The sequence below is a fragment of the Hypanus sabinus genome (genome assembly GCF_030144855.1).
Source record: "Hypanus sabinus isolate sHypSab1 chromosome X2 unlocalized genomic scaffold, sHypSab1.hap1 SUPER_X2_unloc_2, whole genome shotgun sequence".
Taxonomy (NCBI): Eukaryota; Metazoa; Chordata; class Chondrichthyes; order Myliobatiformes; family Dasyatidae; genus Hypanus; species Hypanus sabinus.
This window is the reverse complement of record NW_026778990.1, coordinates 903,990-931,599: the sequence shown is the minus strand read 5'-3', so window position 1 is coordinate 931,599 and position 27,610 is coordinate 903,990. Positions and strand designations below refer to the sequence as shown.

General features: G+C 41.9%; 1 protein-coding gene and 1 long non-coding RNA gene across 2 annotated transcripts in view; both read right to left on the bottom strand.

The window, feature by feature from the left end:
- The window catches only part of LOC132385775 (uncharacterized), a 488,678-nt gene that overhangs the window by 9,229 nt on the left and 451,839 nt on the right, over positions 1 to 27,610 (bottom strand). The gene's annotated exons all lie outside the window — the stretch shown is intronic.
- LOC132385770 (zinc-binding protein A33-like) lies at positions 13,251 to 27,464 on the bottom strand. Its single transcript, XM_059957993.1, has 6 exons — positions 27,020 to 27,464; positions 26,458 to 26,553; positions 25,814 to 26,047; positions 23,980 to 24,002; positions 23,775 to 23,893; positions 13,251 to 13,981 (listed from the first exon to the last, which is right to left on the bottom strand). Exons 1-6 carry the CDS (start codon positions 27,428 to 27,430, stop codon positions 13,410 to 13,412), a joined length of 1,455 nt encoding a protein of 484 aa, XP_059813976.1. The 5' UTR covers positions 27,431 to 27,464; the 3' UTR covers positions 13,251 to 13,409.

The following is a 27,610-nucleotide window of genomic DNA, read 5'->3' as shown; positions in this document are numbered from 1 at the left end:
ACTGCTAGAATGTCCTGTTTTAAGGCTCATCAGAACCGAAAGAGAATCTGAACAAATTACAAGTTTGCAAGGACCAATTTCCTCCACACACTGTAACCCTAAAATCAAAGCAAAGAATTCTGCTCCATAGACCCACAAATGGCTGGTAAGTGATTTCTTTATCATTACCTGCATCTCAGGCACACACAAAAAATGAAAACAGACATACCAACATTCCCTGTTAAATTATTTTTTAATCCATCTGTAAAAATGCTGACCGTATGATAATAACTTTCATTCATATACTCGTGAACCAACAGACTCTCAGGAAGAACAGAATCCAGTTGTGTAACCTAAAATTAACTACAGTCATTGGAAAAAACAACAAAGTGGGGTTACAGAGAAAGCTACAGTGGGACAATACACCCATATTCCCAGCGTGATAAGGAGTTTTAAGGAGTTTGACCATATCATTTGTAATCAAGTGCAGGTCTGCTAATCCATTTTGTAAAGCACATAACTTGTGTTTTTGCTACTGAAAGCTTAAATCCCATCTAGTCGCCCACTGTTCAACCTTACTAATTGCTAAAGCATCCTATATACAGTAAAAGTGAAATTTCTGCCTCTAATCCATAAACCTCCATCATCTGCATAAAGGGATTTACAATGAAAAACCTATCTCAGAGAAAAATATTATTAATTATAATGTAAAATAATAAATACTGCCTGAGGGATCCCAGTCTCTATCTCATAACAACCTGCATATAACTTTCCCACCCATACCTGACACAAAGCGTTCAATTAAAACAACTCAAAGTTAGATAATAGCCCCTCCATCCTCATTTCCACAATTTCATAAAAATTCTTTTCTTCCATAAATACCATCTGCCTTTTGAATAGTAAAAATACTGTTGTTACAATATCTATATTTAACTGGCTTTACTAATACCATCTTCCAAATATAAAAATGAATTCAACGTCAAACTTGCCCATCCATGCCTTTACAAGACGTACAAATAGAAACAATCAGAAAAAATTGTACAATAGCCCTCTCATTTGCATTTCCAAAAATTAATCAAAAGTCCATCCTTCAATTAATATTATTTGCCTTTTCAATATCAAAAATACTGCTATTACATCATCTTTATTTAACTGTACTTTCCTATTATCATCTTCCAAACCCAAACTGATTCCAATGTTATTTAAGGCAGAGATTGCTAGGTATCTGAGTAGCCAGGGTATCAAAGGTTATGGTGAGAAGGCGGGGGAGTGGGACTAAATGGGAGAATGGAGCAGCTCATGATAAAAAGGCAGAGCAGACTCGATGGGCCGAATGACCGACTTCTGCTCCTTTGTCTTATCATCTTATTCTACCGTTCCAAATTCCCCTCTGATAAAACATGAAGTTACCTCTTTTATCGAAAATATAATTCAAACATTCGATTACCGTACGTTCTACAAGTTTACATAAATGAGACTTTAATGATATTGGCCTACAAGGAGGATCAGATGGGGAGATCCAGGTTTTAGAATGGGAACTACAACAACCATTTTCCATGAGAAAAGTAGATGGCCAAACCTCCAAATACGATTCAGAAAGCTAATATTTTCGCAAAAGAAACTCATACACATACCTTTTGAATCAAGATTTTCTATAAGTTCATGATACATTTCATTCCCATTCACAACACTTTCCTTATAAAAGTGACACCACCACCCCTCTACCAACTGACCTGTCAAGCCAAACGACAATATAATCCTGCACAGGAATAAAACTTAAAATGTGCAGGTTTCCTGAACAGATATAACATCGGAAGAATCTGACCAATCAGAAATAAACTGCTGAAAGTGTTGGCCATGTAAAATCAGGCTTCTTGCATTTCACTTCAATATTTCAATCCCATTACATATCTTCACAAGTAGACTGGGATGCAGAAACCCCCACAACTCAGAGCTTCATTTACAGCTTCCCACAAAACACCAGTTACACCAAGATACCTTTCTGCAGCTTTCACAATAATTTTAATTTCCTCAGTAGGATGAGATGCCTGATCAGTACAATTCACCCGATTGTTTATAAACTTCACAAACTTCATTTTATCCAGCAGTAAAGTATCTTTGGTGAGAGAACTGTGATGCCGGCATATATCCACTGACGTCACAGTCTGTTCTCTGAGTGGGATCACTTTATCCAGTTTACCTCCTCTGCTTGCTGCACTTGTCCTTGAACAGGCCCTTCTGCTCGCTGTGTTGTTCTGAACCAATTGAACTGGTCACTTCATGCCTTACTAAACCAATCCCTTCTGCCAACACAAGGAACACATCCCTCCATTCTCCTCACATCCACGTGGGATCCAATAGCCTCTATCACATCTGCCTCCACCACCACCCGATATTCACTCCAGACACCCACCACTCTGGGAATGAAAAACAAAACTTGAACTGCAAATCTTCTTTAAACATTCTGAGTCAAGTTTTTAACATCATTGTCTTTTCTAATTGTTTTTTTTTCCAACAGCAGCTATGCAGAGAAAAGACAAAATTACACTAAATCACAAAATACTTCAATAGTGCAAAAAGGACCAATGAGGATGTATTCCCCCTTTGTCCTGAAGTGCATGCCCACTGGCATTGGACATTTCCTCTTTAGAGAAAAAATCCCGGCTGTCCACTCTGTCTGTGTCTCTCACATTCCTGTAAACGTCTGTCAGATCTCCCTCAGCCTCTGCCACTCCGGAGAAAATTCCCCGAGATTGTCCAGTCTCACTTTATCCAGGCAGCATCCTGTTAAGCCTCTTCCACTCACCATCCAAAACCTCCGCATTATTCCTGTCTTCAAATGCAATTCTCCAGATGTGGATAAACTAGAGATTTATACAACTGCAACATAACTGCCTGACAATGGAACCACTATCTGGGAGTTATGATCTCGGATTCCAAGATCCCCCTGTAGATCAACACAGTCCAATCTCACCCCATGAATATAATAGCAAAGAGATAATGCTGAGGCTTTATAAGACACGAGTCAGGCCACACTTGGAGTATTGTTAACAGTGTTGGGCCCCACATCTCAGACAGGATGTGTTGTCATTGGAGAGAGTCCAGAGGAAGTTCAGAAAGATGATTTCGGGAATGAAGGGGTTAAAATATGAGGAGCACTTGGCAGCTTTGACCCTGTGCTCACTGGAACTCAGAAAAATGCGGGGCATCTCATTGAAACCTACCGAATGTTGAAAGGACTGGATAAGGTGGATGTGGAGAAGGTATTTCCTGTGGTGGGGCACAGCCACAAAGTTGAGGGGCCACCTTTTCCAACAGAGGAAAGCAGCTTATTTTTTTAATTAGCCAAGAGTATTGGATCTGTGGAATGCTTTGCCACAGACTGCGGTCGATGCCGAGTGTGTGGGTATATTCAAGGTGGAAGTTGATCGTTTCCTGATCGGTCAGGGAATCAAAGGATATGGCGGGAGGTCAGATATCTGGAATTGAGTGCGATCTGGGATCAGTCATGATGGAAAGGTGGCTGACTCAATGGGCTGAATGGCCTAATTCTGTTCCTTTGCCTTATGAACAGAAGCCCCCTCAATCATGATGAATCTCCTCTGCACTCTTCCAGCACAAAACATCCTTTGTACAGAATGCTAAGCGGAACTGAATGCAACTTTTCAAGAACGTTATCATGTCAGGCAGCATCTGCTGAGGGGATTAGAGTCGATGGTTGGGACAGAACCCGTCACTTACGGCACTAACACAGGCCTTTCGGCCCAACCTTTTCATGCTGTCCTCCTGTCCATTTAAACTTATCCCTCTGCCTGTCTTTGACACAGAACACAGAAATCTACAGCACATTACAGGCTCTTCAGCCCACAATGTTGTACCGACCATGTAACCTACTCTAGAGACTGCCGAGGATTTCCCGATCATATAGCCCTCTGTGTTTCTAACCTCCATGACGCTATTAAAATATCCTGTTGTATCCAGCTCCACCATCGCTGACGGCAGTGCATTCCACGCACCCACCACTCTGTGTGTAAGAAACTTACCCCTGACATTCCCTCAGTACCGACTTCTAAGCAGCTAAAACTACGTCCCCACGTGTTAGGCACTTCAAGCCTTGGAAAATGCCTCTGGCTATCCACATGGTCAAAGCCTCTCACCATCTTATACACCTCTATCAGGTCACCTCTCATCCTCCGTCGCTCCAAGAAGGAAAGGCTAAGTTCACTCAATCTATTCTCATAAGGCATGCTCTCCAATCCAAGAGCAACATCCTTGTAAATCTAATTTGACCTGCAGAAATGAACCTCTTCATCTGTGTTGAACTCCATCTGCGCTTCCCAGTTCTGCATCCGAGGCAAGGAAATAGATTGCTGAGCCTCTGGCGAAGATCATTATGTCCTCATTGTCCACCGGAATTGTACCGGAGTATTGGAGGGAGGCGAATGTTGTCCCCTTGTTCAAAAAGGGTAGTAGGGATAGTCCCGATAATTATAGACCATTGAGCCTTACATCTGTGGTGGGAAAGCTGTTGGAAAAGATTCAGAAAGATAGGATTTATTGGCATTTAGAGAATCATGGTCTGATCAGTGACAGTCAGCATGGCTTTCTGAAGGACAGATCGTGTCTAAAAAGCCTGATGGAGTTCTTTTAAGAGGTGACCAGGCATATAGATGAGGGTAGTGCAGTGGATGTGATCTACATGGATTTTAGTAATGCATTTGATTAAGTTACACGCGGTAGGCTTATTCATAAAGTCAGAAGGCATGGGAACCAGGGATGTTTGACCAGGTGGATTCAGAATTGGCTTGCCTGCAGAAAGCAGAGAGTTCTGGTGGAGGGAGTACATTTGGATTGGAGGGTTGTGACTAGTGGTATCCCACAAGGGTCAGTTCTGGGACCCCTACTTTTTGTGATTTTTATTAACGACCTGGATGTGGGGGTAGAAGAATGGATTGGCAAGTTTGCAGAAGACACAAAGATTGGTGGTGTTGTGGATAATGAAGAGGATTGTCAAAGATTGCAGAGAGACATTGATAGGATGCAGGAGTGGGCTGAGAATTGGCAGATGGAGTTCAACCCAGAGAAGTGTGAGGTGGTACACTTTGGAAGGACAAACTCCAAGGCAGAGTACAAAATAAATGGCAGGATACTTCGCAGTGCAGCGGAGCAGAGGGATCTGGGGCTACATGTACACAGATCCCTGAAAGTTGCCTCACAGGTAGACAAAGTAGTTACGAAAGCTTATGCGGTGTTAGCTTTCATAACTCGAGGGATAGAGTTTAAGAGTCGCGATGTAATGATGCAGCTCTATAAAACTCTGGTTGGGCCACAGGGAGTACTCTGTCCAGTTCTGGTCACCTCACTATAAGAAGGATGTGGAAGCATTGGAAAGAGTACAGAGCAGATTTACCAGAATGCTGCCTGGTTTAGAGAGTATGGATTATGATCAGAGATTAAGGGAGCTAAGGCTTTACTCTCTGGAGAGAAGGAGGATGAGAGGAGAAATGATAGAGGTATAGTTGATATTAAGGGGAATAGATAGAGTGGACAGCCAGCGCCTCTTCCCCAGGGCGCCACTGCTCAATACAAGAGGACATGGCTTTAAGGTAAGGGGAGGGAAGTTCAGGGGGGGATATTAGAGGAAGATTTTATACTCAGAGAGTGGTTGGTGCGTGGAATGCACTGCCCGAGTCACTGGTGGAGGCAGATACACCGGTGAAGTTTAAGAGACTACTAGACAGGTATTTGGAGGAATTTAAGCTTAGGGAGGCAGAGTTTAAGGGTCGGCACAACATTGTGGGCCGAAGGGCCTGTACTGTGCGGTATTGTTCTATGTTCTATCTATTTCTCGCTGGAATCTCTCTTTTAGTTTAATTGTTTATTGAAGACACGACACAGTCCAGAAAACGTAATGCATTACATTTTCCTCCATTTTGCTTTGATACCTTACCCCTGAAGAACACCACAACGTCATCAGTGGGGCCTTCTGGGAGTTGTAGTCAATGTCCTCGCTCGCTCCCTGTCAAAGCATGTTTCGTCAGCCACCACAGACGGCACCGAAACAGACCCACCGAGGCACGAAGGGGAATCACACCCGTCCTTGTGGGCGCCGAGGCCGGCGACACCGACAGAAGCGACTCGCTGATCTCCGCCATGGCGACGGAGCGGAAGAGGAGGGGCTGATCATGGGCCGATTTCCTCCAGCCTATCGTAGCTCAGACTTCACACTGACCCCTGCTGTCATTGGCTGTAGTGCCTGTCGGTCAAATGGGAACTCAGAGGGTGATTAGTTTATGTGAACGTCAGTCAGCCTTCCTGTCTTTATGAGTTTGGATTTGGATTTATAACGGGACAGGAAGCAAATTGGGAGAAATGTGAGTTTTTATGTGATGGTGCATCAGTCTCCGAGTGACGTTATTAACAATAAAAGAGCAAAGGCCGTGGTGAGGAAGTAGGTGATTTACTGGAGGTTATATGGAGATAATATTGGAAGGGATATCAAAATTGGAATTGTTTGGGATATGATTTAGAAAATGGGGGATTTGTGGGGATCATAATATTCCAGTGTTGCTTAATGAGGGCAAAATGATTGTTACTGAAACAGGGAAGGTTGTGTTACTGGCTGGGTCATTTGCTGAGATTCATAATCAGGATAATTTAAGTGAAGAAGTTAAACAATGTAGGGATATGTTTTTCAGTGAAAACCCTGATGTGCTGGAAGTCAGCTGTAGCAATGATAGTATCACTGATGGAGAGATTTCTTTGTATGAAGTTAAGAAGTCTATTGATAATTCAGGTCAGGTGTCTCCAGGAAAGAGTGATATTTGAAATTGTGATTGTATATAATTCGCATTTGTAAAATATTAAATATTTGAATTGTGCATCTACTTTCCTCATGGAAAATGGAAATAGTAGTGCCTGAAAACCTGGCAGATCCACATTTGATCCTTCTAGTTAAGGGCCTATATCGTGAAAGTCTAATTTTTGTAAACTTATGGAATGTATAGTAATCAAGCACTTGAGTTATATTTTGGAAAGAGTGGTGATAAAGTGTTTTATTAGAGTGGATTTTGGAAGTGTGAAATGACATTAGATTCAGTTTTATGTTTGGAAGATGATATTCGGAAAGCACAATTAAATAAAGATGTTGTAATAGCAGTATTTCTTGAGACTGAAAAGGGAAATGATATGGAAGAAAGGTCTTTTGATTAAATTAGGAGTAAGGGGGTCATTGTATAATTTTTCTGAGTTTTTTTTTTGTATGGACTGTCCAAGTAACGGTCGGCATGTTTGTGTCTATGAGATAGAGAATGGAATCCCACAAGGCAGTATTTGTAGCCATTCATTATTTAATATTATGATTAATGATATTTTCTCTGAGATGGGAAAATGGGATTCCCTGGGTAAATCACAATATACAGATGACTTAGCTTTATGGATTTGAGGTATTAACTGCAATTTACAATTAATAGATCAAACAGTGGGCAGATTGATGAGGATTGTAAGCTTTCAGTCGTTAAAACACATTACGTGGTTTACAAACAGCATTAATAGACTTGCACTTGATTTTAACTTACAGGATTAATGTCTCGAGGAAGTGTCAGTGGTAAGATTTCACAGTATGTCGATGGATAATAAGCTGACTGGGAAGCACCCATCAGTAAAATAATTGATAAATGTAAAGTAGCTTTAAATCCCCTCAGACATCTGTGTGGGTATTCTTGGGTGCAACATGAAAATCTTTGTTGACCAATTATATTTGTTTAATTAGATCTGTTCTTGATTATGTCTGTGTGGCTTATGGATCAGCTTCATCATCAAATTAAAAATGTTTGTATGTGATACAATTACAGACTTTTAGATTGTGTTCTGGTGCAGTAATGTTGTCTCCTGCTTTGGCTTTACTGATTGCAATGGGACAATTGCCCTCAACGTAACAGAGGTTCAAGTTGATGTCAACATACTGGATTAATTTGCAGGGGCAAGGAAATTCAGGATCATCCTGTTAAAGGTGCGCTGGAGGACGGTTGGGGACATCATAAGAAGAGTGTTTTTTGTTTTGGGTGGCTGGGTTCTTACCATGCTGCGAATATGGGTGTATTTGATGATACAGTATGTCCCACTGTAGCGTTCTCTGTAACCCCACATTGTTTTTTCCAATGACTTCAGTTGATTTTTAGCTTACACGATCGGATTCGGTTCTGCCTGAAAGTCTGTTGGTCATCAGTATATTAATGAAAGTTATTATCATACAGTAATCATATTTACAGATGAATCAAAAGATAATTAAACTGGTGATGTTGGTGTGGCTGTTTTTGTGTGCCTGAATTACAGGTAATGATAAAGAAATGACTTATAGCCATTTATCAGCATAGAAGGCAGAATTCTTTGCCAACAGTTTAGGCTTACAGTGGATGGAAGAAATTGGTCCTTATAATTTGCTCAGAATACATTTCGGTTTTGATGAGTCTTAAACAGGTCATTCTGGCAGTAGGTCAGATTGACTGTTGGAAACTTGTCAAACGGTATTTCATATATAAAGTTTGATTTATATGTCTGCACATTATGGGGCCTGCATATCACAGTGTTGAGGGAAATGATGATGTTGACTGTTTAGCTCCAAAAGCTGTTAAATGTTAAGCTGTGGATATAGACCTTCCACTTTGCAAATTAGAAGCTAAAAGGTTGGTAGTGTTAAGAATTAGGGGCTTATGGGAAGACGTAGAATAATGGACGTAAAGACAGACACCTTTCCAGAATACATAAACCTGTTGGGTTTATAGAAGAAGGGCTTAAAACAAGTGAAGGAATGATATTCACATGACAGAAATATCCACACTATGCTTAATTATGCCTTGTAACTAATTGGAAAACTTCATTCTGTGTCGTGTACATTTTGTCATTATGAAACTGTCGAAACGCATACTATTTCAATGTGGAGCGTACAAGGCTGAAGAAAAATCAAATGCAGTCTTCAGTACAATCTTTGCGAGGGTAGACAGTTTTCAAATAAAAGCTATTAAATTATGGGATTGACTTTAAATCAATTCACAGTTTGAGCTGGAAAAGGCACGTAATAATTGTGTTAAACATAAGGAAATAACATAAAGGGTAGCAAAGGTGAGAGGGCTGTTGGATTACTGGGTTGCTCTTTATTTATTATGTTTTTAGAAAATTACAAAGAATAAATGTAATGAAAAATTAGTAAGAAAAAGAAAAATAATATTAATCCTCCCCCTCCCCACCTTAACCCTTATCTAAAGAAAGAAATAAAGAAGAAAAAGATTGCCTCGATATTGGAGGATACCCACATGCTCGATGGAGTTCAAAATAATTTTAATATTTATTTTTACTTTCCCCAATTACATTATAATTTTATCTTCAAAGGACCTATATATTTAATCCCATCTTTTGTAGGTATGGGAGCCAAATTTTCAAAAAATATATCATATTCATTTCTTAGATTATATGTAATTTTTTCAAGTGGAATACAACTATATATTTCATTATTCCAATGATCCATACTTAAATATAACTCAGATTTCCAAGTAATTGTGATAACTTTTTTAGCTAGTGCCAATGCAATTTTTATAAATTTTTTCTGATACTTATACAATTTAATTTTCGGTATTGTCCCTTCAATATCTCCTAATAAAAATAATGTTGGACTATTTGGGAGTTCAACTCCAGTAATTGTTCCAATAAAAGTCAGATGTATTGAAAATGGTTGAATTTTAAAACAAGACCAAGTAGAATGTAAAAAAGTACCAATTTCTTGATTACATCGAAAGCATTGGTCAGACATATTTGAATTTAATCTATTTATTTTCTGTGGTGTTATATATAATTGATGTAAAAATTATATTGTATTAATCTAATTTGAACATTTATTGTATTTATCATACTATCAGAACATAATCTTAACCAACTTTTTCCAACAATTTTAACATTCAAATCAGTTTCCCATTTTTGTCTTGATTTATGAATTCCAGATTCAGTCTGTTTTTGAATCAAATTGTACATACAAGATGTAATGTTTTTTTAAATTTTTCCTTTTTGAATTAATATGTCTATTTCACTAAGTTTTGGCATCAACATTGTTTGACCCAGCTTTTCTCGTAAATTGTCCTTTAATTGAAAATAAGAGAAAAGAGTGTTGTTTGATATTTTATATTTATTTTTTCATTGATCAAACAACATCAATATACCTCCTTCAAAACAATTACGTCTATATTTAATCCCCTTTTGGAACCAATTATGTAAAAGTTTATTATCCATTGTAAAAGGAATAAGCCTACTTTGAATTAAAGTTTGTTTTTGCTAATAAAGACTTCTTTATCTCATCGTCCATATTTACCTTATTCCATAAATCAATCAAGTGTCTTAATATAGGAGATTCTTTTTTTCCCGTATCAATTTGGATTCCCATTTATATGTAAAATCTTCTGGTATGTTTTCTCCTATCTTATCTAATTTTATTCTAATGCATTCCGGTTTTTTTTCATCAAAAAAAGATGCAATAAATCTAAGTTGATTTGCTTTATCATAATTCTTAAAATTTGGAAGTTGTAACCCTCCTAAATCAAAATTACATCTCAATTTTTCCAATGAAATTCTTGACATCTTTCCTTTCCAAAGAAATTTCCTTACATATTTATTCAGTTCTTGAAAAAACTTCTGCGGTAATTGTATTGGTAAAGTTTGGAATAAATATTGCAATCTAGGAAATATATTCATTTTTACAGCATTAACTCTACCTATTAATGTTATTGGTAACATCATCCATTTATCAAGATCCTCTTTTTTTTTAATAATGGCAAATAATTTTGTTTATATAAATTTTTTACATCATTGTCAACTCTAATACCTAAATATTTTTTCCCATTTATTGACCATCGAAATTGAGTTACTAATCGACATTGATTATAATTTCCTTTGGTAAGGGGTAAAATTTCACTTTTATCCCAATTTAATTTATACCCTGATACTTTCCCATATTTTTCCAATTTAAAAAATAATCTTTGCAAAGATTGTAATGGGTTTGTTAAATAAATCAAAACATCATCAGCAAATAAATTAATCTTATATTTTTCTTGACTAACTCTAAAACTGCCAATGTCTGAATCTGTTCTAATTAATTCAGCTAATGGTTCTTTTGCCAACCAGCAGCCTTGTCTCGTTCACCTCGTTAAGCAAAATGGTGTTGAAATCTGAGCATTTGTAACTACTTTAGCTTGAGGATTAGTATTTAAGGTTTTAATCCATTGTATAAAAGATTTTCCTAGCTCATATTTTTCCAATACCTTAAACAAAAAATTCCATTCCAATCTATCAAATGCTTTTTCTGCATCCAAAGCAAATGCCACACTCATTTCCTCTCTTTTTTGTGCCAGATGAATTATACTAAGTAACCAGGTTAGATTATCTGTTTTTAATAAAATCTGTTTGATCCATATGTATTAATTTTGGTAAATATTTAGATATTCTATTAGATAAAATTTTTGCTATTATCTTATAATCTGTATTCAACAAAGAAATAGGCCTATATGATGTTGGTTTTAAAGGATCTCTATTTTCTTGGCAATACAGTTATGATCGCTGTTAAAAAAGATTGTGGGAGTTTATGCATTCTTTCCACTTGGTATATTAATTCCATAAAGGGAGGAATTAATATATCTTTAATTTTTTTTATAAAATTCAGGAGGAAAACCATCTTCTTCTGGGGATTTATTATTCTGAAGTGATCCTAAAGCTGCTTCAATCTCTTTTAATGTAAAGGGCACATCTAATCCTTTCTGTTCTTCCAAATTTAATTTTGGAAGGGTTATTTGTGATAAAAATTTATCTATCTCAGTAATCTTATTTTGTGATTCTGATTGATATAGTTCGGTATAAAAAAAATTAAAGTTTCATTAATTTCTAAAGGTTTATAAACAACCTTATTTACACTTGTTCTAATTGCATTTATTGTTTTAAAAGCCTGTTTCAACCGCCAAGCAAGAATTTTATGTGATCTTTCACCTAATTCATAATATTTCTGTTTAGTTCTCATAATTACTTTTTCTGTACGATATGTCTGGAGTGTATTATATTGTAGTTTTTTATTAACAAGTTGTCTTTGTTTTTCTTCTGTCATATATCTTTGAGATTCTTTTTCTAACTTTATGATATCTTTTCCCAATTTTCCTTCTTAATTTTAGATGTATAACTTATAATCTGACCCCTTAAATATGCTGTCATCGCTTCCTATAATACAATTTTATCCTCAACTGAATGTAAATTTGTATCCAAAATAAATTGAATCTGATTTTTCATAAAATCACAAAAATCCTGACGTTTTAATAAAATTGTATTAAATCTCCATCTAAGTTTTATGTCTATTTGAATAAAATGAATAATCTCTTTCTCTTGGATTAATTTTTCTTCATATATCAATCAGGTTTAACTCTTTCATTAATGATAAAATTAGTTTTATTACTTTTAATTTTGTAACAACTTTAGTTGACCTATCCAAAACTTGATCTAAACAAAAGTTACAATCTCCGCCTATTAATATTTTATCATTTGGTCAGCCAAGTTCAAAAAATCTTCTTGTATGAATTTTGCATCATTTTCATTTGGTGCATAAATGTTCATAAAAGTCCATAATTCTGAAAAAATTTCACAATGTATAATCACATATCTCCCCACAGAATCAATTATTACATTTTGTATTTTAATTGGTAAAGATTTATGAACCGAAATTGCAACTCCTCTCGATTTTGAATTAAATGAAGTTGCTATAACATTTCCAACCCAATCTCTATTTAATTTCTTATGCCTGTGAACTTACTGAACACATCCTTGCCAGAAAAAAAAACTTATCCCAATCCACTCTTCCCAGATCCTTTTTCATTTCCACAAAATTGGCCGTTCTCCAATTTTACCAGAACATTGAGCTGCCAGTTCTGCCCCTCACTAATAGCAGTAATGACGTTATCCCACGTGTCAACCCAAGCCCTAAACTCATCTGTTTTACCGACAATACTCCGTGCATTGAAATAGATGTACCTGAGAATATGTATATCAGCTGCTTTTTTTTTCATTTCCGTTTATATATGCAGTCCTCTCATGTTCCCTATCCTCCTGCACCTCACTATCTGCTCTGACACTCTGGTTCCCCTCCCTCTGCAAGTCTAGATTAAATTCCCCGGAGCAGCACTGGCAAATCTACCCGCAAGAATGTTATTCCCCCCTCCCCCCCGCCCAGTTTAGGGGCAAACCGTCCCGTCGGAACAGGCCCCACCTTCCCGGGAACAAAGCCCAATTGACCAGAAACATGAAGCCCTCCCTCCTGCACCATCCCCTTAGCCACGTATTTAGCTGCACTCTCCGCACATTTATATTTACAGGGACTTTACTCCTGACGCCGATCCCGGGACCCGACCCGTTTACAGACCCGGAGCGGAACCGGAGCAGATTCTCAGCCACTGGTTCACACCCCAGGTCCGGAAGAGAGGATAAAGTTTCCCCGTGAATTTATTCCCAGTGAAGGTGTGGAGATGGGACTTGGTCTCCGCGTTGTAAAATGAAACTGTCCCGGACTCGTAACTGAGATAAACTCCCACCCTCCCGGGGATGGGACGGGCAGCGAGACGGGACTCGGGGGAGGGGCGACCGGACACGTCACAATCCCGATGTAACACGTCACAATCCCGCTGTAACACGTCACAATCCCGCCCGATGACCCAGAATCCGGTCTCCGGACTCAGACTGACCCCTCCCTTCCTCTCCACAGATTCTGCGGCGTCTCCCAGACCCCAGACCCGAATCCCCGTCACCTCCACCTCCCAGTAATGTCTCCCCGATGTGAATCCCTCCGATCCCAGCACACAAGCCCAGTATGTGAATCTCTTCCCGGTGTCAGGGAGATTCCTCCGGGTCCCGGTCCCTCTCACACTCTTCCGATCCTCAGACACCTCGAGCCACGGACTCGCCGTTTCCACATCCAGGGTGACAGAGACTGGGGGGAGAAGCAGAGAATTTCATCTGTGAGTGTGAAGTGGGGCAGTGTGATGGTTTGAGACATTAAAGGAGGTGACAATGGGAACCAGTGGGGGAGAGATGAATGGCAGATTGGACCAGGAGGGGGAGGGGTGGAAACCCTGTGGGTGAACTGTGTGTGTAGACGTAATGAGAAGCTGGAGGGGGCAAAGATGGCAGATGAGGATGACTTTGTCCCCTTTCCCACAACCCCATCCCCCACAGCCCCTCATTAGGACAGGGGATGAATTTGCAGGAACCCTTAAGCAACACAGGTATTGAGGAATTATTTCAGTCTGAACCCTAGACTGTATACTCGTTTCCATAGAAACTTACCGGCCTGCTGTTCACCCAACAATTTGTGTGTGTTACTCTACTTTAAATATACTCAATTATTTGGACTCCAAAGCTGCCTGTGGCAGATTCACTACCCTGTGGATAAAGGAATTCCTCCGCATCTCTGTCCTAAATGGACATCCCTATAGTCGGAGGCTGTGCTCACCGTTCTCGACCCACCCACATCCTCCCAACATCAACTCTCTCCAGACAGGTGTCAGAGAGATCTGGCGAGACCCTTCATCAGGACCTGTGCAGCTTGGATTACCAGCATCTGTAGATTTTCTTGTGTTTGATTTTTAAAGCAGAAGTTATTTTATCATGAGCTGATCCATTTTCCCATTCTCTCATTTAGTCCCACTCTCCCACCCTCTCACCATGACCTGTCTACTCACATACCTATCAATCTCTGTCTTAAATACACCCAATGACTTGGCTTCCACTGCTGCAAGAAATTCACAGATTCACCACCCTCTGGCTAAAAAAATTTCTTTGCATCTCCGTTCTGAATGGGCGCCCTTCAATCCTTAAGTCATGCTCTCTCGTACTAGACTCCCCCACCATGGGAAACAACTTTGCCACATCCACTCTGTCCATGCCTTTCAACATTCGAAATGCTTCTGTGAGGTTCCCCCTCATTCTAAACTCCACAGAGAACAGTCCAAGAGCGGTCAAACATTCCTCACATGTTAACACTCTTATTCCAGGAATCATTCTCGTGAATCTTCTCTGAACCCTCTCCAATGTCAGAACATCCTTTCGTAAATAAGGAGCCCAAAACTGCACTCAGTATTCCAAGTGAGGTCTTACCAGTTCCTTATAGTGCCTCAACATCACATCCCTGCTCTTATTTTCTATTCCTCTAGAAATGAATGCCAATATTGCATTCACCTTCTTCACCACCGACTCAACCTGGAGGTTAACCTTAAGGGTATCCTGCACAAGCACTTCCAAGTACAATTGCATCTCAGAATTTTGAATTCTCTCTCCATTTCAATAATAGTCAGCCCGTTTATTTCTTCTACCAACGTGCATGACCATACACTTTTAAACATTGTATTTCATTTGCCACTTCTTTGACCATTCTCCCAATCTATCCAAGTCTCTCTGCAGACTCTCTGTTTCCTCAGCACTACCGTCCCCTCTACCTATCTTTGTATCATCAGCAAACTTAGCCACAAAGCCATCTATTCCATAATCCAAATCGTTGATATACAATGTAAAAAGAAGTGGCCCCAACATGGAGCCCTGTGGGCTCATTACAATTTCTCCAGCATCATTTTCTATCTGTCTAATATCCACTCTCACCCGTTTTTTATTCTTTATATACTTGACAAAGCTTTTCGTATCTTCTTTGATATAATTTGCAAGCTTCCTTTCATAGTTCATCTTTTCCCTCTTAATGGCCTTCTTAGTTTCCTTTTGTAAGCTTTTAAAAACTTCCCAATCCTCTGTCTTCCCACTAATTTTTGCTTCTTTGAATGCCCTCTCCTTTGCTTTTACTTTGGCTTTGACTTCTCTTTTTCCATTTGAAAAATTCTTCTTTTTTGGAATATATCTGTCTTGCACATTCCTCACTCCTCACATAAACTCCAGCCACTGCTGCTAGGCCGTCCTTCCCCCTAATGTCCCTTTCAAGTCAAATTTGGCCAGTTCCTCTCTCGTGCCACTGTAATTTCCTTTACTCTACTGCAATACCGACACATCGGATTTCGGCTTCTCTTTCTCAAATTTCACAGTGAACTCAATCATGTTACGATCACTGCCTCCTAACGGTTCCTTCACCTCAATCTCTTTAATCTCCTCTGGGTCATTACACAATATCCAATCCAGTATCTCTGATCCCCTAGTGGGCTCAACAACAAGCTGTTCTGAAAAGCCATCTCGTAGACATTCTACAAATTCTCTCTCTTGAGATCCAGTGTCGACCTGATTTTCCCAATCCACTCGCATGTTAAAATCCCCACAATTATCATAACACTGCCCTTCTGGCAAGCCTTTTCTATTTTCTGTTGTAATTTGTAATCCACATCACTGCAGCTGTTAGGAGGCCTGTAGATAACTGCCATCAGGGTCCTTTTACCCCGGCGATTTCTTGGCTCAACCCAGAAAGATTCTGCACTTCCGATCCTATGTCACCTCTTTCTAATGATTTAATATCATTTCATACCAATAAAGCCACGCCACCCCCTCTGCCTACCTGCCTATCCTTCCGATACACCGTGTATCCTTGGATGTTCAGCTCTCACAGCCATGCATCCTTTAGCCACGTTTCAGTGATGGCCACAAAATTATACCTGCCAATCTGTAGCTGTACGACACGATCATCCACCTTATGCCTTATGCTGTGTGTATTTAAGTATAACACCTTAAGTCCAGTATTTGGTCAGTTTTGCTTTGATTGCACTGCAACTCATCCCAGTGGCTGCAAATTTGCCCCATCACCTGCCTGTCCTTCCTGACATCTTTACTGCTCACTATCTTAGATTTATAGATTCCCTCTCCTCCACTCTATCATTCCGGTTTACCACCTTCCTGCCAAATTAGTTTAAACCCTCCCTAACAGCTCTATTAAACATTCCTGCGATGATATTGATCCCCTTCGGGTTCAGGTGTAACCCGTCCTTTTTGAACAGGTAATACTTCCCCCAGAAGAGATCCCAATGATCCAAGAATCTGAAGCCCTGCCCCCTGCACCAGTCTCTCAGCCACACATTCATCAGCCTGATCCTACAATTCTTGCCCTCGCTAGCACGTGGCACAGGTAGCAATCCTGAGATTACTACCCTGGAGGTCCTGCTTCCCTGCTTCCTTCCTAACTCCCGGAAATCTCTCTTCAGGACCTCCTCCCTTTTCCTCTCTATGTCATTGGTACCAACATGTAACAAGACAGCTGGCTGCTCGCCCTCTCCCTTCAGGATATTCTGGACCCGATCCGAGACATCCTGTACCCTGGCACCTGGGAGGCAGCACACCATGTGGGTATCTCTGCCAGGCGCACAGAATCTCCTGTCTGTTCCACTGACTATGGAATCCCCTATGACTACCGCATTCCTCTTCTCCCTCCTTCCCTCCTGCACAACAGCGCCAGGCTCAGTGCCAGAGACCCGGTCACCGTAGCCGTCCCCTGTCAGGTCATCCCCCTCAACAGCGTCCAAAACGATATACTTGTTGCTGAGGGGGGCAGCCACAGGGGTGCTCTCCACTATCTGGGCATTTCCCTTCCCTCTCCTGACAGTCACCCAGTTTTCTGACCCCTGTAGCCTAGGGATAACTACCGCCCTGTAGCTCCTGTCTATCACCTCTTCATTTTCTCTAATAAGCAGTAGGTCATCAAGCTGCAGCTCCAGATCCCTAACACGGTCTCCGAGGAGCTGAATCTCGGTTCACCTGGTGCAGATGTGGCTATCAGGGAGGCTGGAGGTCTCCCAGGATTCCCACATCTGACACCCTGAACAAAGCACAGACCCTGCAGACATGCTACCTAATTCTACAGGAATGACACAAAGAAAGATGGGTCTACTCACCCACTTACTTCACCAAGCACACGGACTTTTTAAACGGTTAACTAATGTGCCCTGCTGTTCCCCCGTCCGTCCAGGCCGATTTGCCAAGGGGAGAAAAAGAGTCGGTTCCTCGCTCTCAGCTCTTCCCGTTACCGCCTAAGCCCGTTGAGCCAAAGCCCTACACTCTGCTGCCACCCACTCCGCTGCCCGCTGTATAGGGTGGTCATCTTTTTAAACTCTCCGCGCTGTCCTGTGCAGTCTCGCCGTTCTTGTACACAAAGTTTTTTTTTACACTGTCTTCCTTCAGAATTTAGCTCCCACGCCGCCCTTCTTGTCCCAATCTAAAAAAACACCTTCAGTCCTGTATTCATCAGCCTATTCCACACTGTCCACATGAACTTAAGCAAGGCCTTTGATGTCGATGACAGACCACACTTGGAGTATTGTCTGCTTTTCCGGTTCCCGAATATGGGGAGGATGTCATTACACTGGACAGGAGGCTTCAGGAGGATGTTACCAGGACTGGGGGCTTGGGTTAAAATCAGAGAGTGGGTAAGCTTGGGCTATTCAGCTGTAGTGTAGGATGTTCAGGTATGACCCCTTATGGAGGGAAATAATTCTAAGGAGCTTAAATAACGTTCTTTTTCCAAGAAATGGGAGTACAGAACCAGAGGCCTCAGATGGAAAGTGAGATGGGAAATCGGGTAACATTCTCAGACAGAGGGAGGTTGTTGAACGGAATTTGCCCTCAGACGCTGTAGAAACAGGTAAAAAATAACATATTTTAAAATAAATACACAGATGGGGAATGGTTAGAGGGATGGGGGGGGGGCAAACACACAAATGGGCCATGCTCAGGAAGACATCTTAGTCTTGCAGATTGATGAAGTGGGCCGTGAGTTCAACATCCATCAAACCCTCCCAGATCATCCTCCTGAGGAATCTCACCCTGGAGTCTGTCTGTGAAGTGTTGATGTGACGTCACGTCAGAGGGCAGCTCAGTGACACAGAACAGACAGACTGGGTAAGGACGGCAGATTTCAATCCTAAATGGGAATTTGTGCCTATAACTGTGGCCGTGTGTCACACTCTGATAGTGTGTGTGTGTGTGTGTGTGTGTGTGTGTGTGTGTTGATTGTGGTAAATATCCGTGTGGTGTGTATACACATTGAAGGATAGTGTGCACATTGAAGAATTTGTATGTTACAGTGTGTCATCACATGTCTGGTGTGTGTTGACAATGTGTCACACGTGATTGAGTTGTTTAAATGAATAAATTACTGTCTCTGAAGAGACTGGTTTCCAGGTTACTGAGGGAAATAACAATGTACATTGCTGAGGCTCTGACTACAATCTGCCAGTCCTTCCTGTGTATGTGTGTGAGGGAGCTTTGCCAGGCCGGTTATGCTGTGTGTGCTTCTCCCGAGATGAAATCTTGACTCATGTCAATGCTTGTTGGTGTGTCCGAGCTGATTCTCACAATGCTTCAATGAAGTGGTCTGATCACCATAAAACATAGGAGCAGAATTAGGCCATTTTCCTATCGAGTCTGCTCCGCCATTCAATAATTGATGATCCTTTTTTTCCCTCCTCAGCCCCACTACCTGGTCTTCTCCCCGTAACCTTTGATGCTGTGTCCAATCTAGAACCTATCAAGCTCTGCCTTAAATACACCCAACAGGTTCCACAAATTCACTAGCTGCTGGCACAAATTTCTCCGCATGTTTTAAATAGATTCCCCCTCTGTCTTGAGGCTGTGCCCTCTTGTCCTAAACTCCACCACCATGGGAAACATCCCTTCCACATCTACTCTGTCTGAGACTTTCAACATTCGAAAGGTTTCTAGGAATTTCAACATTTGAAAGGTTTCAATGAGATTCCCCCTCATCTTTCTAAATTCCAGCGAGTGCAGACACAGAGCTATCAAACGTTCCTCGTATGATAACCCTTTCATTCCTGGAATCATCCTTATGAAATGAACCTTCTGCAATGCCAGCACATCTTTTCTTAGACGAGGAGCCCAAAATTGTTCACAATACTCAAGGTGAGTCTTCACCAGTGCCTTATAAATCCTCAGCATCACATCCCTGCTCTTGAAATGAATGCTATTTAAACCGATTGAATTCAATGCTAACATTGGATTTGCCTTCCTCACCAGTGACTCTACCTTCAAGTTAACCTTTAGGGAGTTCTGCAGAATGACTGCTGAATCCAATTTCGGCTCAGATTTTTTGATTTTCTCCCCATTTGAAAAAAAAATCTGCACATTATTTCTACGACCAAAGTGCAGGACCATGTATTTTCCAACATTGTATATAATTTGCCAATTTCTTTCCCATTCTCCTCATCCAAGTCCTTGTCCAGCCTAACTGTTTCCTCAACACTACCGGCCCCTCCGCCAATCTTCGTATCATCTGCAAAGCCTGGAAACAAAGCCATTTACTCTAGGACAAGAGGGTATGACTTCATGATTGAAGGACGTCCTTTTAGAACTGAGATGCGGAGAAATTACTTTAGTCAGTGTGTGTGGAGAATCTGTGGAATTTGTTGCGACATGTGGCTGTGGAGGCCAAGGCATATTTAAGGCAGAGATGTACCGGTTCTCATTTAGCCAGGGCATCAAATGGTATGGGGTGAAAGCAGGGGAGTGGGGATGTCCGGAAGAATTGGGTCTTCCCATGACTGAATATTGGAGCAAACTCAATGGGCCGAATGGCCTATTTCTGCTCCTATATCTTATTGTCTATTCCATCAGCTAAATCTTGATATACAGCATAAAATGAAGGTGTCCTAACACCTGTGTCCCTGAGGAACACGAGTCACTGGCAGCCAACCAGGAAAGGTTCCGTTTACTCCCATTCGCTGTTTCCTACCAATCAGCCAATGTTCTGACCATGCCTGTAACTTTTCTGTAATACCATGGCCTCTTAACCTGGTTACCACCTTCATGCGTGGCACTTTGTCAAAGGCCTTCCGAGATTCCAAGTATACAACATCCACTGCATCCCCTTTATCGATCCTGCTTGTAATCTCCTCAAAGAATCCCAACAGGTTTGTCAGGCAGAATATTCCCTAACGAAGCCATGCTGACTTGTCCTATCTTGTCCAGTGTCACCAAGTATTCCATAGCCTCATACTTAACAACTGACTCCAATTTCTTCCCAACCACAGAGGTGAGGCAAACTGGTCAATAATTTCCTTTCTGCTGCCTTCCTCCTTACTTAAAGAGTCAAGTGACATTTGCCATTTTCCAGTCCTCTGGCACCATGCCAGGGTCCAGTGATTTTGAAAGATCATTTGGAATGCCTCCATAATTTCTACTGCGACCTCTTTCAGAACACCGGGGTGCAGTTCATCTGGTCTGGGTGACTTATGTATCTTTGGGGCTTTCAGCTTTTTGAGCAGCTTGTCCCTTGTAACAGTAACTGCACTCACTTCTCTTCCCTCGCACTCTTCAACACCGGGCACAGTGCTGGTGTCTTCCACGGTGAATACTGGTGCAAAATATTTGGCTTATCTGCCATCTCTTTATCCTCTGTTATTATGCATCCAGCCTCATTTTCTAGCTGTCCTATATCCACTCTCATCTCTGTTTTATTTTTTTTACAATACTTGAAAAATAATTTGATATTGTTTGCTATCTTGTTTTCCAAAGATAGGTGTGTAAAAAGGGCCTGAAGGATCATTGGATACCAGAGTCACTCCAACCACAACCTGTACCAGTTGCTACCATCCGGGATACGGTACCGCAGCATAAAAGCCGGGAGCAACAGGCTCCGGGACAGCTTCTTCAACCGGGCCAGTTCAATTCAAATCAATTTCTTGTTTATTTTTCCCACCTTTTAGTTCCTCTCTGTAGATATTTAAAAGCTTCCCAATCCTCTCTCTTCCGAATAATTTTTGTTTAGTTGTATGCCCTCTCCTTTGCCTTTACATTAACTTGTCAGCCATGGTTGTACTATTTCGCCATTTGAGTATTTATTTATTTTTGGAGTACATCTATCCTCATTTTCCCAGAAACTGACACCATTTCTGCTCTGCTCTCATCCCTGGCAGCATCTCCTTCCAATTTGCTTTGGCCAACTCCTCTCTCAGACCACTGTAATTTCTTTTACTCCTCTGAAATACTACAAAGTCAGACTTTACTGTCTCCTTATCAGATTTCAAGTTGAACTCAGTCATGTTGTGAGCTCTGCCTCCTAAGGTTTCTTTTAACTACTCACCTCTGGTTCAATACATAACACCCAATCCAGTAGAGCTGTTCCCCGAGTAGGCTCAACGACAAACTGCTCTAGAAAGCCATCACATTGCATTCAACAAACTCACTCTCTTGAAATCCTTTACCAACCTGATTTCCCCAATTGACCTGCATGTTGAAATCTCCCATGATTATCCTAACATTGTCCTTTTCATCAGCTTTTTCTATTTCCAGTTGTAATCTGTGGGCCTCAACCCACTGACTGTTGGGAGGCCTGTATATGACTGGTGTCAGTGTCATTTTTACTTTTGCAGTTCCTTACCTCAACCCACAAGGATTCAACATCTTCCAATCCTATGTCACATCTAGCTGCTGATTTGCCAGCAGAGCCACACCACCCCCTCACCCGACCTTCCTACACCACCGATACATTGTGTAACCTTTGACATTCAGATCCCAACTACAACCATGATTCTGTAATGGCCACAATATCACACCTGACAATCGGTAATAGTGCAACAAGATCATCCACCTTATTTCTCATACTCCATGCATTGAGATATAACACTTTGTGTACTGTATCTGCTACCCTTTTTAAATCTGCATCTCTAATGCACTGACACTCACCCTGCTGGCTGACATTTTGTCCTCGCATCTGTCCGCCATATCTGACAGTCTGACTGCACGCTATCTTTGCATTTTACCATCAGTCCTATCCCTTCACTCCAGTTCCCGACCTCCCCCACAACAAATTAGTTCAGACCCTCCCCAACAGCTCTATCAAACCTCTCTGTGAGAATATTGTTCTCCCTCGGGTCGAGGTGCGACCTATCCCTTTTGAGCAGTTCGTTCCTCCACCAGAACAGATCCCGATGATCCAAGAACCTGAATCCCTGTCCCCAGCACCATCTTCTCAGCCATGTTTCTCTGTCAGATTATCCTGTTTCTACCCTCACCAGCACGTGGCACAGGCAGCAATCCAGAAATTACAACACTGGGGGTACTGCTTCTGAGCTTTCTACCAAGCTCTCCAAATTCTATTTTCAGGACCTCTTTGCTTTTACTTCCAATGTCATTGTCATAAATTTACCAAGATATCTGGCTCTTTGGCCTCCCTCTCTAAAATGCTGCGGACACGATTCGAGGCATCCCTGATCCTGGCACCCAGGAGGCAACATACCATTCGGGTGTCCCGTTCACATCAATAGATTCTCCTGTCTGTTCCCCTGGTGATTCAGTCCCCGATCACGACCACTCCCCTCTTCGGCCTCTAACAACAGTGAGAGTTGCTGATCCGGAAGGGGGAAGACCTGTGTCAGTCAGGGTCTGCACTCACAGGGCACATGAAGGACTTGTGTATTTTCCTGACAATCCCGGTCACCACACTGATACTCATTTTTATTCCCTACAATATTATTGTCAGTATTAAATTCCCAGTTCCTCTGGTTAGATCCAAACTTATGTACTGGTGTGTTAGTGCATTCGCCTGGGATTGGAACACAGTGGTTCATCTGCCAGTCCCGTGTATTGGTTGTATTGTGACCCTGTGCTGGTGTGTCCAGGGGTCTGACATCTCCAGCTGACCATGTGACAGTGATGCCTCCCAGTCAGTGGGGTTGATGTGGAATAAACTTCAGTTCCCCTGCACCCCAGTATTATAGACAATCTTTGCCTCAAATTGGAAGTAAATTGATCTTCATAAACAAGGAGAAATGAATCTTTGTAAGTTTTACCTCGATTAATAGCATCAAGCATTTCTCTCAGCACTGTGTTCAACAAATAGAGGTGATCGAATTTTTCAACCGGTAGGGTCTCATCTGTCACTGACAATTCCTGGACATCGTCATTAATCCTGTAAATATTAAACTGCTGGTTATAAATTGCTATTCTGAACTATTTTCAAATCCATTCAGGGTTTCAGTAAAGAGCCTGTCCTACCTTCTGTTCCGACGAGCTTCCTCCTGAAATAAATAAAACACAAATCTGATTAGACTTGGACTTACTGTCCACATCCTGAATTTCATCCAAATCATTACAAGGTGTTGAAAATTCCCACTCCCACAATCACTCAGACACACGGACAATACAGAACCATGGGGTAAATGACAGGGAAAGTTTATGAATGTCAGACCATTACTGAGAGGAAGAAACTTACAGGGAGGACAGGACAGGCTGTGCATTATCATCTGGATATGACGTCAGTGTGATAGGATGGAGGAATTTAAGATCAGTGATGTATGTGATTGTGTGCAGGTGGAGGAAGTACCTCTATTTATGGGGAGACTCGTGGGGAGATGTAATTCCAGATGGATTTTAACAAATTCCACAAGAAATTTAGTGAGGAGGATGTGAAACTCGCTGTCACAGGAGTGGATGAAATGGAACAGCAGAGACTGACTGTAATGGGGAGGCTGGATAAACACGTGAGGGACCAGGGAGTTCGGGGCACTGTTGCTGGGTGCGGTGAGTAGGTGGCAGGGGGCTTGTGAAGCAGGGATACTGATAGAAGATGGACCTAATGGCCTGTTTATGATAGAGAATGGGATATAATCCCATGTGAAATGTATCCAAAAAATAAAGAGACAGTGAAAGTTTCCATAATCTGACGGAAACCGGATACAGGAGATAAGTCTGATGTGTGGGTCTAATTCTTTGTTCTCACTGATTGACAGAGAGACCCTCACACCAACTGCAACAGGCACACTCACAGCCTGTGACTGGAACCGGGTGTTAATGGGAGTTTTGGAGGATATTTAATGCGGTATTTAAGGAAACAGTCAGCAGCTCTGTGTTATGATCGGAGTAAATAATTTCAGAGAGATTTGCATTCTGTCCTGGGATGTACAGAAGTTGTGGAAGTCTAGTTTTGGGACAATAGACAATAGGTGCAGGAGTAGGCCATTCGGCCCTTCTAGCCAGCACGGCCATTCACTGTGATCATGGTTGATCATACACAATCAGTACCTCGTACCTGCCCTCTCCCCATATCCCTTGACCCCGCTATCTATAAGAGCTCTATCTAACTCTCTCTTGAAAGCATCCAGAGACTTGGCCTCCACTGCCTTCTGGGGCAGAGTATTCCACGTATCCACCACTCTCTGCGTGAAAAAGTTTTTCTGCATCACTGTTCTAAATGGGCTACCCCTTATTCTTAAACTGTGGCCTCTAGTTCTGGACTCACCCATCAGCGGGAACATGCTTCCTGCCTCCAGCGTGTCCAATCCCTTAATAATCTTATTATTATGGGACAACAACAACCCTGAATAGTTGTATCAGTTGTCTGGTGAGAAACAGTTTGCTGCCATTTGTAAATGCTGTGTGTAGGAGCAACACGTCTGTTTTCTGTCTGCATTGTATTCTGTGTTACGTGTTTATTATGGTAACTCGTCACGTGAGTGGGGACGTGGTAAAAGCGAAGGGAATAAGTTACGTATTCATACTTTGTTCTTCACAGTTTTGAGGGGAGGATGGGCGGATGTCATTCTGTTCTTGACCGCTGTGTTGCAGCTTACTTTACAATGAATTACCCTGAAGCTTCATCGCTTCAAGATTGTATTTTACTAATGAAGGACTGAAAGCGTATCTTGGACATTTTGAAATGTCATTATTGGAGCGATGGGAGGGTGCATCATGCAAATATAACAACTTGTGTGAGGTCGCCAGCAGCGGCAATTGATTTGTTAGAATTGGCCCCTGTGCTGTGTTTATTTCAAATATACCACTATTCATTTAGTGCCCTTTGACAGAAACAAATTGAAATATAATCCCTCACCTTGAGAAATATCACACCATCTTTCTGATCCATCTGTTCCTTTAACTTAGTGACTTCCTCATGAATAATCCTTATATTCTGTTGAAGTGCTAGAAGATTTTTCTCCATTGGGTTGAGAATCCTCTTCTCTTCTTCCCTGAGATCCCTGAGTAAGCTCTGCTCTTTCTCAGTGATAATCTGGCGCAGTTCAGCAAACTGGGATGTGACGTGGGACTGAAGGCTGTGTGACTGTTCCTGTTGAATGAAAGGTGAAGATTAATATACTGCATTGCTGTGCTCTGTTTCCTTTTGTCGTTCAGTTCGGTCTATTGGAGTCCATGCTACTTCTGAGAGCATTCCCGTCAACACCATTCCCTCACGTTTTCCTGAAACCTACTCTCACTTATTGACCCATAAACTCCCATCTGATTCACACACACCCTCCCCACCTTCACAGGGTTAACGGTAATTAGCCATTCATCCGGCATGTCCTTGGGATGTGTCGGAATCTCTCGTGGTCACAGGGGGAGCATGCAAACTCCACACAGACAGCAGCAGAGGTCAGGATCGAACCCAGGTCACTGGAGCTGCGATACTCGGCTACTCTGCATTAAAGGGAGCAAAACTCGACAGTACAATCAGAAATTCCGCTCAGGAAGCCTCACCCGAACTCCGGAAATCTTCTCTTTCTGTTGCTGCTCCTTTTCCTGGAAGTCTGATTCCTTTTTTGTGAGAGAGTCTAGGGAAGATTTTAGCTGATCCTGGAAGTCAGAGAGTGAAGGAAATAGAAACAAAGATGCTTCAAAAGTAACAGGTGATCAAACCCGATTATCACACAAAATGCCGGAGGAACTCAGTGAGTCAGGCAGCATCTATTCAGGGGAAATAAACAGTCGGTGTTCCGGGATGAGACCCTTCATTAGGACTGGGAAGGAATGTGACAGGAGCCAGAATAAAATGGTTGGGGATGAGAACCAGCTGACAGGTGACGGGTGAGACAGCGTGAGGGGGACGTGGGGGAGGGTGATGAAGTGAGAAGCTGGGAGGGGACAGGTGGAAGAGGTAAAGGGCTGGAGAAGTAGGAATCTAATACGAGAGGACAATCGACCATGGAAGAAACGGGAGGAACTGGGCTGTTTGCGGCCCTGAATGGCGACGAGGGAGGAGGTTAGGAGTCAGGTGTAGCAAAGGACAAAGGAAATATGTTAAGTTAACGTTAGTTTTTACCTTGTAGATTTTAACAGCTTCTTTAATCGGCCTGAAGCGGTGCTCTCTGTGTTCCTGCGCGTCTCTGCAGATCACACAGATCAGTGTCTTGTCCGTTTCACAAAACAGCTTCAATTCTTCCTCATGTTCCTCGCAGTGACGTTTACTTTCCTTCCCTTTCCGATTCAGGCTTAGATTCCGAACTTTTTGTGTCAGATTTGCTAAGGCCCGATTCACCCTGAGGGTGCGGTCAGCAAACTCCTCTCTACATTCCGGGCAGGAGTTTCTCTCCTCCCTTTCCCAACACCGTGTGATACAAGAGCGACAGAAGTTGTGTCCACACTCCAGTATAACCGGATCGGTGAAGAAATCCAGACAGACCGGACAAATCACCTCCTCGCTCAAACTCTCGGTCTCTCCTTTCGAAGCCATGTTAACTCCAGCACTTCCTGATTCAGAATGCTTTCACTTTCGGGGAGTTGCTGATCCCCTGCAGTACCGCGATTGTCCACTACGCGCGCTGCAGACTCGGGGAATCACACAACACACACACAATGCTGGTGGAACACAGCAGGCCAGGCAGCATCTGTAGGGAGAAGCACTGTCGACGTT

Excerpts from the sequence above, each read along its gene's own strand:
- LOC132385770 (XM_059957993.1), bottom strand. The coding sequence starts at position 27,430 with ATGGCTTCGAAAGGAGAGACCGAGAGTTTGAGCGAGGAGGTGATTTGT. Across the intron at positions 26,048-26,457 it reads AGAAGATTTCCGGAGTTCGG|GAACAGTCACACAGCCTTCA; the intron begins GTGAGGCTTCCT and ends TTCATTCAACAG. Across the intron at positions 13,982-23,774 it reads GCTTGATGCTATTAATCGAG|TCTCTGTCACCCTGGATGTG; the intron begins GTAAAACTTACA and ends TTCTCCCCCCAG.